The sequence below is a fragment of the Aotus nancymaae genome, unplaced genomic scaffold (genome assembly GCF_030222135.1).
Source record: "Aotus nancymaae isolate 86718 unplaced genomic scaffold, 86718_ANA_hifiasm-v0.15.2.pri h1tg000030l, whole genome shotgun sequence".
NCBI lineage: Eukaryota > Metazoa > Chordata > Mammalia > Primates > Aotidae > Aotus > Aotus nancymaae.
In genome coordinates, this window is record NW_026988443.1 from 1269908 (window position 1) to 1290471 (window position 20564).

The following is a 20564-nucleotide window of genomic DNA, read 5'->3' on the forward strand; positions in this document are numbered from 1 at the left end:
ATGAAAACCAGTTTCAAAAAGGCTGTCATTTGGCAGGGTGTGGTGGCTCACACCTGTAATCCCAGCACTTTAGGAGGCCAAGGCAGGAGGTTTGATTGAGCCCAAGAATTTGAGGCCAGCCTGGGAAATATAGGGAGACCCTGTCTCTACAAAAAAAAATTTTTTTTAATTAGCTGGGCATGGTGGCGTATGCCTGAAGTCCCAGCTATTTGGGAAGCGGAGGCAGCAAGATCGTTTAAGCCCAGGAGGCAGAGGCTACAGAGAGCTATGTTTGTGCCACTGCACTCCAACCAGGGCAACAGGGCGAGACCCTGTCTCAAAAAACAAACAAACAAGGCTGTCATTTGAAGCCACAGAAAAGTGTGCAAGGCTATTCCATTCTTTAAAAAAGAAGAGGATGCTGGCCGGGTGTGGTGGCTCACACCTGTAATCCCAGCACTTTGGGAGGCTGAGGTGGGTGGATTGCCTGAGGTCGGGAGTTCAAAACCAGCTTGGATAACATGGAGAAACCCCGTCTCTACTAAAAATACAAAAATTAGCCAGGCATGGTAGCACATGCCTGTAATCCCAACAACTCAGAGGCTGAGGCAGGAGAATAGCTTGGACCCGGGAGGCAGAGGTTGCAGTGAGCCAAGATCTCACCATCACATCCAGTCTGGGCAACAAGAACAAAACTCTGTCTCAAAAAAAAAAAAAAAAAATAGGGCCGGGCGCGGTGGCTCACGCCTGTAATCCCAAAACTTTGGGAGGCTGAGGTGGGTGGATCACGAGGTCAAGAGATCGAGACCATCCTGGTCAACATGGTGAAACCCTGTCTCTACTAAAAGTACAAAAAATTAGCTGGGCATGGTGGTGCGTGCCTGTAATCCCAGCTACTCAGGAGGCTGAGGCAGGAGAATTGCCTGAATGCAGACCCAGGAGGCAGAGTTGCGGTCAGCCGAGATCGCTCCATTGCACTCCAGCCTGGGTAACAAGAGCAAAACTCTGTCTCAAGAAATATATATATGTGTGTGTGTGTGCGCGCGCGCATGTGTGAATAATAAAATTTAAAAATTCAATATAGGGATTAGAAAATGAAGCTAAGATAATGTCCCAGAAAATCAAACTGAAAGACGAAGCCATGTGCAGGAGGGAAAACTGTTTGATGACTCCAGTTGGCCTCACATCTAATTAACTAGAGTAAGAGAAATGAAAAAAGGAAGGACTTTATCAGTCATTATGCAATTTTAGAACATAGGGAAAAAGAGAAGATTATAAAAACTCCCTGAAATTTAAACCAAAAACCACATACTCGTGAGAATTTGCCCCCTTCAAAATTCATGCTGAAATTTAATCGCAATGTGGCAATATTGAGAGGTGAGGCCTTTAAGAAGCAAGTGGATCATGAGGGCCCTGCGCTTCTGGGTTAATGGATGAATGGGTTATCATGGGACTGGGCCTGGTGGTTTCACAAGAGAAGGAAGAGAGACCTGAGGGAGGACACTCAGCCGCTTCCTTATGGGATGCCCTGGGCCACCCCTGGACTCCACAGAGAGGACCCACCGGCTAGAAGGCCCTCACCAGATGCGGCCCCTCAACCTTGAACTTCTCAGCCGCCATAACTAAAGAAAGACGTTCCTTTTCTTTACAAATTATCCAGTTTCAGCTATTTCTGAAAATAGAACTAGAATCAGAATGGCATCAAACTTCTCATCCTAAAAACAACTGGATGCCGGAAGAGAGGCTGGCTGTCAAAGCCTAGCTAGGAAAGCTCTTCCCCTTAGAATCTTGAAGACACTGCACCACCATCAGAGAACAAAATGAAGGGTTTTATGATTTGCAGCAATGCAAGAAATTCATACACTTTTTTGTTTGTTTGTTTTGAGACAAGGTCTCATTCTGTCACCCAGGCTGGAGTACAGTGGCGCGTTCTCGGCTCACTGCTGCCTCAACCTGCTGGGCTCAAGCAGTCCTCCACCTCAGCCTCCCAAGTAGCCAGGACTATAAGCATGTGCCACCATGCTCGGCTAATTTTTGTGGATTTTTTTGTAGAGATGGGGTTTTGCCATGTTGCCCAGGCTGTTTTCAAACTCCTGAGTGCAAACAATCCACCTGTCTCAGACTACCAAAGTGCTGGGATTATAGGCTTGAGCCAGCACACCTGACCTACGCACACTTTTTAAGGAACCTGCTTTGAGGATATACTCTGTAAGGCTCGCTGCCTTGCGGAGAGTTCGGACACATCCGCTTCCCTTGCCGGGAGTTCGGGCACGCCTCCTTCCCTCGCCTGGAGTTCGGACACACCCCCTTCCCTGGCCGGGAGCTCGGACACACCTCCTTCCCCCACTCCGGGAGCCCGGGAAAAAAGCCCCATCAGGACCTACCTGATACCATTTTGTCCCATCCAGGCCCCACTCCCTGCCTACTATTTTGTCCTATCTGGGCCCCACTCCCCTCCATCCGGGTCCCACTCCCCTCCATTTTGTTTCATCCAGGCCCCACTCCCCACCATTTTGTCTCACTCACCTTGGGCACAGCCAATCAAACGCCTCCACTCCCTATAAAACCCCGTGCCTGAGAGGAGTCAGCGTGACTTCTCCGGCCCCTCCTTTCGGGCCGCAGAACCTCGTCCAGAAACCCCTTGCATTGGATTATTTTCGTGCTGGCCTCAGTTTCTTCATTTTATCGTCGGCGAGAACAAACCTTACATACTCCAGCAAAATGAGGGAGTAAACAGCCTGGCCAACGTGATAAAACCCTATCTCTACTAAAAATACACACACACACACAAATAGCCAGGCATGGCGGTGGGTGCCTGTAATCTACTCTGGAGGCTGAGGCAGGAGAATTGCTTGAACCCAGGAGGCGGAGGTTGCAGTGAACCAAGATCATGCCATTGCACTCCAGCCTGAGTGACAAGAGCGAAACTCCATCTCAATTTAAAAAAAAAAAAAAAAAAAAAGAGCTCCAAGAAACAGTAGCTTCAACCTAGGCCCGAAGTTGAAGCGGGAAAATCAAGAGTGTTCAACAGGAGTATACAATAGGATGCAATTGAACACTTGAGGTAAAATGTGAAGAGCATGGGGCCTGGAGTCAGACTGCCTGGATTTAACTCCTGCCTCTGCCAGTTATTAGTCAGAGCCATGGGCCAGGGTTCACTTAACCTCTCTGAATCTCACTTCCTTCTTTGTAACAGGAGAATAACAACAACACATTCCCCTTATGGAGTAGTCGGGAGGTGCCATGAGAATGCTTGGGAGGCACCCAGGAAGTGCTCAAACATTAGCCATCAGCTGAAGGACGATGGCAGATACAGCAAAAGGGGAATGAAAGGAGTTAGACACACCAGGACAAGAGACGCCAGGACAACCGGAGTTCTTTTTCTTTTTTTTTTTTTCCTTTGGAGATCGAGTCTCACTCTGTTGCCCAGGCTGGTGTACGGTGGTGCAATCTGGGCTCACTGCAACCTCTGCCTCCCCGGCTCAAGCAATCCCAATCCTCTTGCCTCAGCCTCCTGAGTAGCTGGAACTACAGGCGCACGCCACCACATCTGGCGAATTTTTTGTATTTTAGTAGAGACAGGGTTTCACCATATTGCCCAGGCTGTCTCGAACTCCTGAGTTCAGGCAATCCGCCCTCCTCCACCTCCCAAAGTGCTAGGCTCATAGGCATGAGCCACTGCGCTTAGCCCAGAGTTCTTACGAGAAAGAATGAGATTAAAGTACAATCTTTGATTTTGCAATGAAGAATACTTACAGTCATAGTAAAGTAAACCCTTTATTAAGTAAAATGAGAGACATCTCACTTGTGAGGGTGAGGGAGGGAAAGTGGGGGGTGAGAGAGAGCTAAGTCCTCATTTATCTTATCAGCAAGTCTATAGATCATGCACAAAACTGAGAATGAAGAAATACGGAGGCAAATATCAAAAGAAACAGCTTCAGTGTGTTTGCTTCTGGGGACCAGGACGGGAGGCGGGTTATCCCGAATCTGAGGACACAGCCCCTGAGACAAGCATGCTGCCCTTTGTTGATTTGTGTATTTATTTATGACAGTTGTGTCACCGCGTGTAGCCATGAAAGCCTTGTTCTAGCAAAATCAAATCTGATGACTGTTTTCCGAGGGAAGGAAACCACGTGTTGAGAGGAAACTTGCCCTTTTCTAATTTACACAAAATGCCACAGGGGCTAACTGCACACTTGGTACCGCCTCTCTGAACACAGCTTTCCTATCTGCTCCGGGGGCTCATTAACTGCAGTAACCACAGGGCAGTGGGGCATTAGCATAAGCAAAATGTCCAGCACAGCACCTGGCACGTGGTAGGTCCACACAAGTGGCAGCGATTGGAACGGCCGTCCTTAAGACCAGCCACACCTTCTTCCCGATAATGCCGCAGACAGCCTAGCAAGACAGCAGTGTGCTTACTCGGTCACTTCGTCGTGGGGTGGGGGCAGGAGGAGGAAGGGGGACAGCTTCCCAGTCCTAAGCCCACCGACCTCCTTCCAGACCAGGCCGCCTCTCCGCCCACACCACAACATTACTGGAGTGCTCTAAAGAAGTACACACATCGCCTCCGTGGCGCCAAGCTCACTTAAGAAAGGAAAGCAGAGATGAAGAGTTCCAGAAAGCCGCGCAGAGTTCAGTGCGGACAGCTTCAGAGGAAGCTGCCATCCACATCATCTGTCCACCGCACCCTGCATTTGTTGCAGAGGGCCCAAGCTGACCATCCCCAAACTGTCCCCCTAAAGCAAAGCTGTCTGCTTGCTTTCTTGGTGCAAGAGAACCCAGGACTGGGGAACAACTGTCACCAGGGCTCTCTTAGTCTCGTGACCCTACCAATTGTTCCTCGGGCTCTTACTTCAAAGCACACTGGCCCAGAGCTGCCCTTACCGCAAATACCTTGGTGTAACCCGACGCCTGCTGTTGGCCTCTGGTTCTGGGACCGCACAGTGCTAGCGTGGGGCAGAGTCCCCATCCAGCAGCCGCTGTGTCTGTGCCAACTCTGTGTTTACTCTGCCTGGAGATGGATGCTGCCCAAGCGCCCAGAGCGCTGGGAATGAGGTGGGCTGGCCGGCCAGGATGATTTCTCTGGAAGAACTCGGGCAGGAGCGATAAGCTTGGCATTTCCGCTTATCTCTGACACCGTCCCAGGCCCCAGCGGCATCCAGAGGCTTCACTTGGTTATCTGCCTTGCTGGGCTCTATCTGCCTCCCCGGGGGCCTACTTCCTGCATCACTTAGCAAAGTGTCCAGCTGTGAAACAAACATCGTGTGGTCCAAGGAAGGAGGAATGAAGGGAGGGAGTCCTCGGGCAGAACTGAGCTGAGTTTAAAACCCCGCATCCTGGTACAGGGGCCCTGAGGATGCACAGGGACTGTTTGCCTTCAGGGAGCCCTCAAGACAGAGGAGAGGCCAGGACTGCAGCAGAGAGGTGATGGCCCTGCTGGGCATCAATGGAGCTGCTTGTTCTCTGGCCAGGCCTGGTCAGTCACCTCTGGGCTGGAAGGGTCCTGCTATGGTCCCTGCAAATAAAAGTACTCAGGAGACAACCAAGAGGCACAGAGTCCCCAAAGCCCGGGGCTGCAGTGCAGAAGAAGGCAAGGACATGTGGCTCTGCCAGGGACATGCCAGGGAGGGCTTCCCGGCCAGATCTTCCCAAAGCACCTGGGAGAGACGAAGCTATACACACGCACTGCCATGCAGGCACACGCATGCGCGCACACACACACACACTCTCTCTCTCTCTCTCAACTTTGGGACCACGAATTAACTAGCTTGGCTGATGGGAAGGAGAGGCAGGCTGCCAGCTTCTGTGCATACTCACAGCCCCTGCGCTGACCACTTTGGCTGCCTCTCCTTATCTGAGACACGCTGCAGCCCCGTGGGATGGGTCACTGTTTGTCGTCCCCATTTCACAGAGGAGGAGCAACCTGGAGAACATTAATGGCTGCTCAGGGCCACTCTGCCAGAAAGGCACGGGGACAGCGTTTCGACCCCACGCTCATCACTCACACCCTCCACCACTTTCGCAGACAGGAGGGATCTCAGACACTGCAAGGGTCATCTCCCTTATTTTGTAGATGGAGATTCTGAGGCCAGAGACGGGAAGGGACTTTGTGAAGGTCACACAGCACGTCAATGGTAAAGACAGAACTAGATGGTAAAACCGTCACTCTTGGAATGACCTGAAACTCCCCAGCCCACTCTGTGGGTGTGGGGTAGGGGGTAAGACTGGCCTATGCCCCCAGGCTCAGCATAGTTGACAGTTGTCTGAGGAGATGGGGAGAGGGCTCTGAGATAATCAATATTCGTTGCTTATTCTTTCACAGTAAAAATGTCTATGATCTGTCTCATCCTGACTATGCAGAAAGATAATAAAACAATAGTCACAGCCCTGCCAGGATGAACTAGGGAGCTGAGCTTGGGGGTAAAACCAAAGTGCAAGTCGGCCTCTGCAGAAGCAGAGAGGGAAACAGCAGCCGCAGGGAAACCTGGCCTGGTGAGGGGCTGTCCCCACTGGCCCCCGGCGCTGCTGGGTTTGCTCCCAGGATCTCACTGCCTTCCGTGTGTGGCCCTGCACCCCTGGGTGAAGCCTTCTCATTTCATCTCTTCCTTCCCCACATGCAAGTCAAACTGTTCCCTGACTAAACAAGGTGAGATGGAATCAGCCTGAAAATGCTAGAGAAGAACAAAAAAGCACCCTCTGGAGCTAAATCCAGACCAGCGGCCATTCATCCATCCATCCATCCATGCATCCATCCATCCATCCATCCATCCATCCATGCATCCATCCATCCATCCATCCATTCATCCATCCATCCATCCATCTGTGCATCCATCCATCCATCCATCCATTGATCCATCCATCCATCCATCCATGCATCAATCCATCCGTGCATCCATCCATCCATCCATCCATCCGTGCATCCATCTATTCATCCATCCATCCGTGCATCCATCCATCCATCCGTGCATCCATCCATCCATCCGTGCATCCATCCATTCATCCATCCATCCATCCATCCATCCATGCATGCATGCATCCATCCATCCATCCATTCATCCATGCACCCATCCATCCATCCATCCGTGCATCCATCCATCCATTGATCCATCCATCCATCCATCCATGCGTCCATCCATCCATCCATCCATGCATCCATGCATCCATCCATCCATCCATCCATCCATCCATGCATCCATCCATCCATTCACTGAGCAGCACAAACCTTACTAGGAAATAATAAAAACACTAGAGTTTATTGAGCCAGGCACTATGCTACATTCTTACATCAATTACTGTTCTTGGCCCTCACAACAATTTTAGGAGGAAAAAACTGTTATCCCCATTTCACAGATAAGTAAACTGAGGCACAAGGCAATGAAGGCATGGTCCAAAGTCAGTGTAAGATGCTGGATTTAAATGCAGACTCCAGAGTTTGCCTACAACAACTGAGGGTGGTCTCACTGCGGCTTTCTTTTCTTTCCTTCTTTTTTTTTGAGAGGAGAGTCTCGCTCTATCACTCAGGCTGGAGTGCAGTGACACAATCTTAGCTCACTGAACCTCTGCCTCCTGGGTTCAAGTGATTCTCCTGACTTAGTCTCCCTAGAAGCTGGGATAATAGGCAGGTGTGCACCTCCAAACCTGGCTAATTTTTTGTATTTTTAGTAGAGACGCGGTTTCACCATGTTGACCAGGCTGGTCTCAAACTCCTGACCTCAGGTGATCCACCCACCTTGGCCTCCCAAAGTGCTGAGATTACAGGCCTGAGCCACCCACCCGGTCCCTTTTCCACATGTTCTAATCTCACTGAAACTTTCTGCTTTCTGTCTAGAACCAAACTTTGTCTTTGAGGGGCTGCATCTTCTAGCTGCCAATTGAGAAAACTCAATTATGCTTGAGAGTTGGAACCAGGCCAACCCGCCTCATGCTAACACCTTGGGCTGCCCACCCTTCACCCCCTCACCCTGGGTAGGTTCCACCTGAAAAGTCCTTGGGCACAGGTGCTCGCAATCCCTGCTCATCCGAGAGGAGGGATCACTGCCTCATTTCACTCATGGAAAGACTGAGGTCACAGGGAGAGTCTGCGCAGAGCTGAGCCTCGGGCCTGGCTCCGCTGCTCTAGGGCCTGTGTTCATTGCAGATGGGAGGGTTTCTGGAAGTCTCCTTGACTCCTACAAATACACACACAGCTTCAGGACCCTGCCTCACCTCCCCTGGCTGACAAGAACCAGAGAAGGGGCTGCAGGGTCTTGAAGTTAACTCACTTCTCTTGACCTGATCGTGGGCAGGCCCTATGCTCGGCACCTTAGCTGCACTGTCTTATTTAATCCCCTTCACTGTGCCCACTCTTGCGAGCTCTGAGCTCTACTTGTGCCATGGGAAACCCCAAAAGTCTAGACAGGAGTGAGGTTATCACATTGGAGCAAAAGAGAAAATGGGACAGTCGCTAACTGCGAGGTTCAGGGGACGTAAGTGGGCTGGGGGGACTGTATAACCCGCCAGTGCTCCCAGCCCCACCCCACATCCCATCAAAAGAACTTTCTCTTCATCTGAATTCTCTCCCCTCAGTCTACCCTTACCCTCTGAGCTAAGCCCAGTCCCAAGATGTCTTGGTATCAAATCCGAAGAACTGATAGCAGAGGCGGGACCCTGGGGTCTGTAGGAGAGGACTTGGTTGATCTGGGTAACAAAGTCCCAACACTGGGGCAGGAAAAGGGTGAGACACAGACACCGAGCAGGATCTGAGGTCGGGGAGTGACAGACCCTCAGGCAGCCGCAGGATGTGGGAGAGAATGGGAGAGGACAGAGGAGGGTTTGGAAAAAACATCTGCTGCAGGATATAAATGGCTGTTGGGGATGACTCAGTGGCCAGGCTGTGCTTCTGGGGCCCCACATCTGCAGAAACTCAGCTACAGCCACGTGGTGCCAGCAAACTCAGCGTGTAAGAGGGAGGTAAAGAAATTGGGGAGGACTTCTTGGAGGACATGGGACTTGAGCTGAGGCTTGAAGGATGGGCAAAACTTGGAAGGCTAAGAAAAGACAGTTCTAGTGAGGTCACAGAGCGAACGAGGCCCAGGTAGAGTCTGGCAGGTGGGGCTGAGGGTGCAGGGACCACCCTGCAGCCATGTGACATCAACGGAGGCCCAGCAGGTGGGACCCCCAAAACGGTGGACCAGGAAAATTAGGCCGAGACATACAGACCTGAAGCAGCAAGACAGAGGGACAGTGATCCTACGGAAGATTTTGGGGTGGGCAGTAACATGATAAAGTCAGTATTGAGGAATGAATGGAAGTGATTACCTGGGCAGGGGGATTGGTACAGAGAGGACACAAAGGGGTGATGTCACAAGGGTGTATTCATATGTTCAAATTCCAAGGCTTAGCCGGAGGCAGTGGCTCACACCCAGCATTTTGGGAGGCTGATGCGGGTGCATCACGTGAGGTCAGGAGTTCAAGACCAGCCAGGACGACATGGTAAAACCCCATCTCTACTAAAAAATACAAAAATTAGCCAGGCATGGTAGCATGCACCTGTAATCCCAGCTACTGAGGCAGGAGAATCACTTGAACCAGTGAGGTTGCAGTGAGCTGAGATTGTGCCGCTACACTCCAGCCTGGGCGACAGAGCGAGACTCCATTTCAAAACAAAACAAGAAACAAATTCCACAGGCTGTAATGTGTGTGTGTAATACACTGCATGTAAGTCATTCCTTAATTGGTTCTGCTAGCATAAAAAAAAAGGGGAAGAAGGATAGAGGGGACTGGCAGGGACCAGCATCCACACAGAAGCTCAAATAAGCAAGTGTTTACCACTTCTGGGATGCGTGTTGTTGCCAAAACACAGGGGCGCTAAGTGGAACAGCATCTCAGGGAAGGAATCTTTGAAAGTTCTTCCAAGGTCCCTCATTCCGCCACCCTGCAGGCTGGCAACAGAAGCAGGATCCCTCCCCGCTGCAGGCAAAAATCTCTAAGGATATCAATACTCTTCCCAGGTTTACTAGGTAAAGACTTCACCTAAAGCATACACATTCGAATCCCATTTTTATTGAAAATAAACACGTATGTATGCCAGTATGGCTAATTCTGCATAATTACAGATCATCTCTATTTTCTACATTGCATTTATATTTCTCTAATAAAAAATTAAGTGTGTAGTTTGTTATTCAACAATTTTTTTTCTATAATAGTCATTATTCACCTAGACCCAGAGGAATTATTCTAGACAGATATGCATAAGAGACGGGTTTAACTAACCAAGAACACAGAGCAATAGACGCCCGCAGGACCGCAGCTGACGGAAAACATTTACGAACCTTACCGGGAGGTCTGAGGTCAATTACAAAGCCTTAAATGAACAGCAACATGTATATTTAGCAGGTGCAGGAAGACTCCGCAGAAATCACACGTCATGGAGAAAGAACAACTATCCCCCTGTGTGCTTTATTTTTAAATAGACTCCCCATCAGCTTGGGAAGAAATGCTCCAGACTCGGCGTACAACTCATAAACCACCCAGGAGAATTGGAGAGTTTTGTAAAGCAAAGTTGGCAAACATTTGGGAACAATTGTAGCAAAAGCATTCTCAGATGATTTGAGCACCTGGATTACTCATCACAGCGACAGGTGGAAAACAATTCTGAAGTCTCAGTTACACATGCAATTATTCTCCCAGACCTGTACAAAACCAAAGCAAACCCATGCACTTACAACCAAGAGCTGTCCATCTTTCTTGTCGTTTTTGATCAGACTCCAAAAGCGTTTTCTCGTGGGTCTACATGTCCCTAATGCAGGGCTGAAAACACACACACACAGTAGGTTTATCACCGCACTTACATACCACCTTCCATCCATAGGTCCCAAGGGGTCTGTCCAAAATCTCGTTTTCATAAGTCTCCAGTGAGATGTGTAAATATTGTTACCTCCATCTTATATGCAGATAAACCTAAACCTGGAGGCAGTTAAGTGGCTTGTCAACAGTTATAACCCAAGACAAGATCTGTGCAAGCTGCCCTCTGGTCTCCCTTACGCTGCTGGCCGGCCCTCTGAGCGTTCTCGTTGGCTCCGGTTTAAATCATGTCCGCAGACCATTGTTTCCCTGGTGATGGAGGTGGTATTCTATTTCCTGCCCTGAATCTGGCCCCGGGCCCTGACCGCACCGCATTTAGCCACAAGTGCATCAGCCTTGCGTGAGTGGGGACAGCTTGGCTCCCTGGAAACCTAAGTGGCGTGTGTCAGCTGGCCCAGGCCTGCTCAGAGCCACTCCAGGCCATGCTGTTAATTCCTCCATCATTTGCCCGGAACAACCCACAATGAAGGCGATGACGTCTCTTGGAGCTGGGGGAACAAATGGGAACATCTCAAAGGCAAACTCGGCTCTGCTGCAGTCTAGCCCTTGGGGAGAAATAACTCTCAGACATCTGGGACCCAGGTGCCTAGATCAAAACAGCCCTCCCTCTGCTCATTTCTGTGGATAATACAGCAAAGTATGCAGGTCACTGATTACATTCCTGATGGGCAACTGAATTTGCACTTATAATTCCCAGTTGCCATGTTTACTTTTATGTTTATTAATTAAGTGTCCTGGAATGACCACTCAGAATTAGATACAGAAAATAAGAAATTACTGGGGCATCCAGCAGGTAACAAAAATTACTACCTGAAAAGTGTTTCTCTAATGGCTATAGTGACACTAGAAATTGGAAGCAGAGGCTGGGCCTGGTTGCTCACACCTATAATCCCAGCCTTATGAAAAGCCAAATTGAAAATATTGCTTGAGACCAGGAGTTTGAAGCCAGCCTAGGCAACATAGTGAGACCCATCTCTACAAAAAATAAAAATAAAAAACATTAGCCAGGCATGGTGGTATGCACCTATAGTCCTACCTACTTTGGAGGTCGTGATGGGAGAATCACTTGAGGTCAGGAGTTGGAATCCAAGCTGGGCGACAGAGCAAGACCCTGTCTCTACCAAAAAAACAAAAACAAACAATAATTAGCCAGGTGTGGTGGTTGTGCCTGTAGTCCCAGCTACTTGGGAGGCTGAGGCAGGAGGATCATTTGAGCCCAGGAATCTGAGGCTGCAGTGCTCTGTCATCACGCCACTGTACTCCAGGCTGGATGATAATGTGAAACCCTGTCTCAGAAAAAACATTAAAAAAGGAAATTGGAGGTGGCGATTTTTGGGTAAATTTCCTACCAGTTGGTCAGTAAATACCATGTATTGTCACTTTTAATTAATTTCAACTTATTTGCCTCTAAAGTGCCCTGTGGACCTTACTGTATAACCATGCACATCACATGAACGAAAGCTGGGTTTGTTGATTGGCCCTTTTCATGTGCTCCAAAAAAACCCATGCATGCTCCTATCAGAGCTAGTGATCACAATACCTCATCTGGGTTGATTTGACACTTGTGCCAGGCCTCCTGCCAAGCACTTTAAATCCCTTAGTTTTTAAAAATACTGGGCTGGGGCCAGACACGGTGGCTCACGCCTGTAATCCCAGCACTTTGGGAGGCCGAGGCAGGTGAATCATGAGGTCAGGAGATCGAGACCATCCTAGCCAACATTGTGAAACCCCATCTCTACTAAAAAATACAAAAAAATTAGCCAGGCGTGGTGGTGCATGCCTGTAGTCTCAGCTACATGGGAGGCTGAGGCAGGGGAATCACTTGAACCTGGGAGGCGGAGGTTGCAGTGAGCCAAGATCGTGCCACTGCACTCCAGCCTGGGCAACAGAGCAAGACTCCATTTCAGAAAAAAAAAAAAAAAAAAAAAAAAAAAAACTAGGCCAGATGCAGTGGCTCATGCCTGTAATCCCAGCACTTTGGGAGGCCGCAGCAGGCAGATCACTTGAGGTCAGGAGTTCCAGACCAACCTGGTCAACATACCAAAATCTCATCTCTACTAAAAATTCAAAAATTAGCCGGGCTTGGTGGTGCATGCCTATAATCTCAGCTACTCAGGAGGCTGAGGCAGGAAGATGCAGTGAGCCGAAATCAAACCACAACATTCCAGCCTGGGCGACAGAACAAGACCCTGTCTCAAAAACAAACAAATAAATGAATACTTGGTATATATCATTAATATCCGTGTTTTACAGATAAGGAAACTGAGGCCTAGAGAGACCACAAAGTCACTGTATTAGTTTTCTATGGCTGCTCTAACTAATTACCACAAACTTAGTAGCTCAATAGAAATTTATTCCTTCAGGCCGGGCATGGCAGCTGACGCCTGTAATCCCACCACTTTGGGAGACCAAGACGGGTGGATCGATCACAAGGTCAAGAGATTGAGACCACCTTGCCCAACATGGTGAAATCCTGTCTCTACTAAAAATACAAAAATTAGATGGGTATGGTGGTGAATACCTGTAGTCCCAGCTACTTGGGAGGCTGAGGCAGGAGAATCGTTTGAACCTGGGAGGCGGAGGTTGCAGTGAGCCGAAATTGTGCCACTGCACTCCAGCCTAGCGACAGAGCAAGACTCCATTGAAAGAAAAGAAAGAAAGAAGAAAGAAAGAAGAAAGAAAGAAAGAAAGAAAGAAAGAAGAAAGAAAGAAAAAAAATTTATTCCTTCATAGTGTTACAGAATATTCAGGAGACCAGAGAACAATGGTGAAACAGGTGGATTTTATTAAGGTGGCCACCGGCTCATTGGATTAGCATCCCAAGTCTGAGCCCTGAAGAAAGAAAAAGGAGTACATTTTATACATCCAGGATGACGTAGCAGCTAACAGGTTTACAGAAGCCAGAGCAAAAAACAGTTAATTCGCTTGTAACATTTCTTGTGATGTACGTTACATGTGAAAAACAGCATTTTGAGAAACATTGTACATTCTTTGGGTGTTATCTTGCCCTGTGACCTTGCAGCTGGTCAGCAAGAAAAACAGGAATCTTGAGATGCCTGGGAATTTTGCTGAGAATGTGGGGAGAATAGATAAGGTAAGTTTTACAGAGAGTGAGTTAATTTTAAGCAGAGCTGGGGGTTAGGTTTTATATTAAACAGCACACAACACAGCAAAATTTACTTTATTATATAGCAACTACAAATTGTAAGGTTTTTTTTTGCTATTATTGCTATTATTTAATTCCCTTCTTTAATAGTTCAAGAACTGTGCTGCCTAATGCATGCTCCAGAGACCTCAGAGAGCCCGTTCCTCGCATCTTCCAGTTGCCGGCAGCTGCTGACATTCAGGGTTTGTGGCTGCATCGTCCCTGTCTCTGCCCCCAGGATCACGCGTCCTCCTCTGTGTGTGTCACACCTCCCTGTGCCTCCCTTTCATATTAATACACATGATCGCATCAAGGCCCTTCTGACTAATCCAGGGCAGTCCCCCAATCTCAAGGTCTTGAACTTAATCACATCTGCAAGGTCATTTGTAGGATTTGTAAAGTGACATTCACAAGTTCCAGGAATTAAGATAGGAACATCTTTTGGAGGGGGCATTATCTAGTCCACCACAGTCAGCCATCCAGTGACTAGCAGGTGGTAGCTGCAGGTCTCCCTTCTTACATCTCAAGAGGGCTCACTGGGCCAGATGGGGTGGCTCACGCTTATAATCCCAGCACTTTGGGAGGCTGAGGCAGGAGGATCATCTGAGGCCAGGAGTTCAGGGCCAGTCTGGGCACCATAGGGAGATCCTGTCTCTACACAAAATTTAAAATTTAGCTGGGTATAGTGGTGTATGCCCAGAGTCCTAGTTACTCTGGAGGCTGAAGCAGGAGGGTCACTTGGGTCCATGAGTTTGAGGCTGCAGTGAGCTATGACTGCACCACTGCACTCAAGCCTAGGTAACGGAGTGAGACCTTGTCTTTAAAAAGAAAATAAAGAAAGAGTTGGTTAGTGGGGAATGTGTAGCACAGAGGCTAAAAGCCCAGGCTTTGGCACCAGGCATACTGGGTTTGAAGCCCAGCCCTCTCAGTAATCTGAAGCGCTGTGTGACTTAAGCAAGTGACTCAACTGCTCTCTGCCTCAGTTTCCCCATCAAGGCCTACTGCATGGGATTATTTTGAGGATTAAGTGACAAAATGAATGTAAAACTCATACAACAGTGCCTGTCCATAGTCAGGTGCCCCGTGAGTGGTAGCTGCTTTTGTTAAGAGCAGGATGTAGGCTGGAGTTCTGACCCAGCCTTGCAGAGGGAGACCTGGTGAGTACCAAGTTTCTGCAGGTTAAAAAAATGTGAAAATTGGAAGGAAAGTCATTCTGCCACACAGCCAATGAAATTCAATGCTAATCTCAGCATAGCAGAATTCTGAAAATCTTTTGGTGTAGAATGGTGGAAAAGACCTCCCAGAACTGGCCATGTAAAGCCAGGCACGGTGGCTCAAGCCTGTAATCTCAAGCACTTTGGGAGGCTAAAGCAGGAGGATTGCTTCAGCCAGGATTTCAAGACTAGTCTGGGAGACACACACAGTGAGACCCCATTGCTATAAAAAATAAAAGTAAATAAGTTAGGCAGGCATGGTGGCATGTCGTGTACCCTATGGTCCCAACTTCTCAGGAGGCTGTGGTGGCAGGATCACTTGAGCCCAGGAGGTCGAGGCTGCAATGAGTGTGATCACCCACTGCACTCCAGCCTGGGCAACACAGCAAGAGTCTGTCTCAAAAAAAAAAAAAAAAAGAGAGACAGACAGAGGAGACTTCTCCTTTTCTCCAGGGAGGGTGTGGATCTAGATCCTAAAAATGTGCGTTTTTGTCTGTAGATGTTCTCATTGTTTTTTGTTTTTTGTGTGTTTTGAGACAGGGTCTCACTCTGTCACCCGGACTGGAGTGCGGTGGCACGACCACAGCTCAGTGCAGTCTCAACCTCCCAGGCTCAAGCAATCCTCCCACCCTAGCGGCCTAGGTAGCTGGAACCACAAGTGTGCACCAGCATGCCAGCTAATATTTTTATTTTTAAAATTTTTGGGCCGGGTGCGGTGGCTCACGCCTGTAATCCCAGCACTTTGGGAGGCCAAGGCAGGCAGATCACGAGGTCAAGAGATCGAGACCATCCTGGCCAACATAGTGAAACTCCGTCTCTACTAAAATATAAAAATTATGCACTCCAGCCTGGGTAACAAGAGCGAAACTTTGTCTCAAAAAAAAAAAAAAGAAAAAAATATATAAAAATTAGCTGGGCATGGTGGTGCATGTCTGTAATCCCAGCTACTCAGGAGGCTGAGGCAGGAGAATTGCTTGAACCTGGGAGGCAGAGGTTGCATGAGCCAAGATCGCGCCACTGTACTCCAGCCTGGCGCCTGTCAACAGAGCGAGACTCTGTCTCAAAAAAAAATTTTTTTTTTATAGAGACATGGTCTTGCTTTGTTACCAGGGATGGTCTCAAACTCCTGGGCTCAAGGAATCCTCCCACCTCAGCCTCCCAAAATGCTAGCATTACAGGGATGAGCCATTGTGCCAGTCCCATGTTCTCATTGTTTTCAATGGGATTTGACTGGAAATTAACACTCTGATAGTCTCTTTGAGGTTAAACTGATTCCTGTTTCAACACCTATAACAAAAAGAACTGATAAAGCAAGAAATTAGAGTGTGGAGAATAAGAAAAACAGGCAGCAAATAGTAGGAAACAAACAGTAGGGGAGAAACAAGGAGCTTTTAAACATGGGCACTTGTTACAAATATGTTTGACAGAAGAAACGCAAACTGGCTTGTCTCCTTAACTCGGAACAAAATAAATAAATTTAACTTGAATTCTGCTCCATTCACGAACTGGGATAGGATAACACATTTTAATAAAGAAATTTCAGTATTTCATTTGGCTGATGTTCAAATGCAGTTCTAAGTTTTATCAGGTTTATGTATGATCGGTTCAACTCACTGTATTTCATCCAATTAGGTTTTTCCATTCAACACACACATTACACATGTGACCAGGGTTTCTCAGTTTCAGTGAGAAGCATGCTAGGGGTCAATGAAACAAGAAAGCAACAGGCTCTGCCTTTTTAGAAAAACTGTGAACTACTTAAATGTCAACCAGTAGCGGAAAGAATGACAGCTCTACATCTACCAATGTGGAAAGCCACCCAACGCATACGACCGAGTTTAAAAAAAATTCACAAAATAACACATACAATTTAATCCCATCTAAATTAAAAAAAGACTGATAATCAGACAGATAAACATGGATACATAAATCTATTAATAATGGTTGGCAAAGATATCTGCCCAATTATTAACAGCAGCCACTTCCTGGGAAAAGAACAGAACTGGGGTGGGGAAATACAAGGAAAAGCCATTTTGTATTTTCATTTCTACAAGAAGCATGTTTTTGTATATTACTTATATATCTTTTGAAGCAACACATGAGTTACTTTAATGGAAATAGTATGTTAATTTACAGTTGTTTCACTAGAAATATTACTCACAGTATAACAAATACTAAATGTGCATGTAGGTTTCCTTTTTCATTTTTTATTAATGAACCAGACATGCTCTCTCTGTCTTGACTCTTTGGATTGAGGGACAAGAAGTCTGATAAGGAATAAACTCATACTCTAAGGGCAGGGTAAGTGGGTACCACACAGGAATGAAAGTCCCTACACCCTGGAAGCCGAGGGCAGATGCGAGAGAGTTGACAGACAAACAGCAGGCGGGAGGGGAGGGCTGCCAGGCTGCCTATGAGCCGGGCAAGCTCTAGGGCGGATCAACTGTCCCCACCTGCTTCTCTCTCCTCCCCCACCTTCCCCCATCCCCAGGCCCTCAGACACACCCTGCAAGTCCAGGCAGCTGGCATCTACCCTCAGGCAAAAGTAAACAAACAAGTCCTTGACAGCTCTTTAAAGAAATTAAGCAAACCATACTGGAAAATCAAAGGCTTTCAGTCACCACCTTGGTACCCTAAAGTCCTCATTCTGGGCAATCAAGTGGCCTCATCCTTCTCTACCCCATGCCCAGAGCACCCAGTCAGAATTCTCACTGGGGAGAAGCTACCCAGTCACACAGACCTTTTTAAGATACGACCAGACAGCCAAAGATCACTAAGACATTTCCAGGACCAGCAGCCTGAAAAAGAAGGACCAAGATACATAGGTGAAAAATGAACTCTGGTGGAAACAAAGATCTTCAGGGAATAGAAGAAAATTTGACTCAAAGAGCTTTTGTTTGTTTTTTGTCTTTTTGAGACAAGGTCTCGCTCTCTCACCCAGATTGGAGTGCAGTGGTGCAATCATAGTTCACTGCAGCCTCAACCTCCCGGGCTCAAGCCAGTTTCGCAAAGTGCTAGGACTACAGACGTGAGCCACCGTGCCCAGCTGACTAGAAGAGGTTTAAGAAAGAGTTTATAAAACCAGAACAGGTTGTTCTGAAAAAAGAATAATCAGAAAACAAGAGGAAGCAATCAGGTAGATTAAAAATATGATAGCTGGCCAGGCGCGGTGACTCTCACCTGTAATCCCAGCACTTTGGGAGGCTGAGGCAGGTGGGTCACCTGAGGCCAGGAGTTCGAGACCAGCCTGATCAACATGGTGAACCCCGTTTCTACTTTTAAAAAAATTAGCTGGGCATGGTGGCGGGCACCTGTAGTTCCAGCTACTCAGGAGGCTGAGACAGGAGAACTGTTTGAACTTAAGAGTCAGAGGTTGCAGTGAGCCGTGATCATGCCTCTGCACTCTGGCCTGGGTGATAGAGTAAGACTCCATCTCCAAAAAAAAAAAAAAAAAGATAGCTGAAATAAAATGTTCAAAGGAATCATAAGATAAAAGAGGAAATTTCCCAGAACCTAGGGGAAAAAAATAAGTGGTGAAAGAACAGATAAGAAACAAAACGGCAATCCCAAACTGCACACACAGTTCATTAATGGAGTCCCAGGGAAAGAGAATAAAGACCGGGGTGAACTGCATTCTGCCGTTTACTGCGATCAAAGACGGTGCTTCAGCCATTTCCTCACCTTTGCAGCTTTCATTCCCAGGGCACCTGATAGGAACCTGTTTGGCTGCCGCTGCGGGAGCTTAGCTCCTGGATTTACTATCCCACAAAGACTGGGGGATAGTATTTTGAAGTAAGGGAATTGACAGAGGGTGGTCAAAACAATGACAAATGTGCATGACTTTCTTTTTTTTTTTTGAGATGTAGTAGATGTAGTCTCACTCTGTCGCCAGGCTGGAGTACAGTGGCGCAATCTCTGCTCGCTGCAACCTCCGCCTCCCGTTCAAGTGATTCTCCTGCCTCAGCCTCCCAAGTAGCTGGGACTACAGGCGTGCACCACCATGCCCAGCTAATTTTGTATTTTTAGTAGAGACGGGGTTTCGCCATGTTGGCCAGGATGGTCCCAATCTCTCTGACCTCATGATCCGCCCACCTCAGTCTCCCAAAGTGCTGGGATTACAGGTGTGGGCCAGCTCGCCTGGCTGCATGACTTTCTTAATGTGGCCTGCTCGCACCAAGGAAGCCAGGACCATAACCTGTGTGTGTAGACACTTGCTCTCTAGGGATAAGTCATTTAGGTCATTGAGAGAAATGCTAAAATCAGGGTAGGATGAGCAGAGCCCTTCACCCTCTGACATGAGTTCACCCTTTTTGGATGTGGCTGTTCAATTACTTACAAGGCACACAAGTCCCCAGCTCACGTTTCTCCATATTGTGGACAAGAACTCGTAACTTTTTGCAGTGCCTTGGCCTACAGCACACAGCAGGCATTGTCTTGCATGAGTGTCTGGATAGCAAACATTCTGTCTTTTCTAGGAATGTCCCAACCCAGTCTACATCGGTGGTAGATTTCTATCAACTTGAAACGACTAGATTTTCTAACCTAGGAAGTTAAAATTTGGTCTGGTAAGACACAGATTTTAGAAACAGTCTTTGGGTTTCAGCCTAGAGAGGCCAGGAAAGCCCATAAATCAGAAAAGACAGGTTGAAAAAAGAAAAAACCCACAAAGGAGAGGACGTACAAAACAAAAGGCTCACATAAGAAACAGGGTATCTTTGTCAATAACAAACGTGGTAGAGGGATGTGGGATGGGAAGAATAGGGCTGTGATGTAGATAGAAGTAAATTAACTAAGCAGGGTGTGGTAGCACATGCCTATAATCCCAGCACTTTAGGAGGCTGAGGTGGGTGGATTGCTTGAGCTCAGGAGTTCAAGACCAGCTTGGGCAACATGGCGAAACCCCAACCCTTACAAAAAATACAAAAATTAGCTGGGCATGGTGGCATGTGCCTGTGGTCCCAGCTATTTGTGGGGTGGAGGCAGGAGGATTGTTTGAGTCCCGGAGGCCAAGGCTGCAGTGAGCCATGATTGCACCAGTGTACTCCAGCCTGTACAACAGAGCAAGACCCTGCCTCCAAAAAAAAGGAGTAGCAGATTAACTGGAGACCTGGAGACTTTCAGACCTCAAACGAAGAAGCAGAATCCATTAAAGACAGGTTTAGGGAAGTCATTAAGGTTAGAGGCAGAAAGATGAGGACATGGTAAGAATCCTTAGGAAAGGAGACTTTATTTTTTTAATCCCAACTCAGTCACCCCGTGAAAATGGGTGAACTGGGGAGAGGAAAGGAGACTTTTGAAATCCTATTTTGTTCAGGAAGAAGTGGTGACACCAATGAAGAGAGAACACAGTAACTGAAATAAAAGCCAATCAAAATATGAAC

At 47.7% G+C, this 20564-nt stretch overlaps 1 protein-coding gene across 5 annotated transcripts in view; it reads right to left on the reverse strand.

Annotated features, from left to right (window-relative positions):
* MYLK3 (myosin light chain kinase 3) overlaps positions 1-20564 on the reverse strand; it is a 78720-nt gene that overhangs the window by 52119 nt on the left and 6037 nt on the right. The window contains exon 1 of one of the 5 annotated variants that reach the window (XM_064382987.1): positions 10812-10970. The exons of 2 other annotated variants lie outside the window; for them this stretch is intronic. In XM_064382987.1, coding sequence (XP_064239057.1) covers positions 10812-10865 — 54 coding nt within the window. In that variant the 5' untranslated portion in view covers positions 10866-10970. Of the gene's footprint in view, positions 1-2505; positions 2870-10811; positions 10971-20564 lie in introns of those variants that run through there. 2 more of the 5 variants (XM_064382988.1, XM_064382991.1) reach the window with 2 other exon arrangements.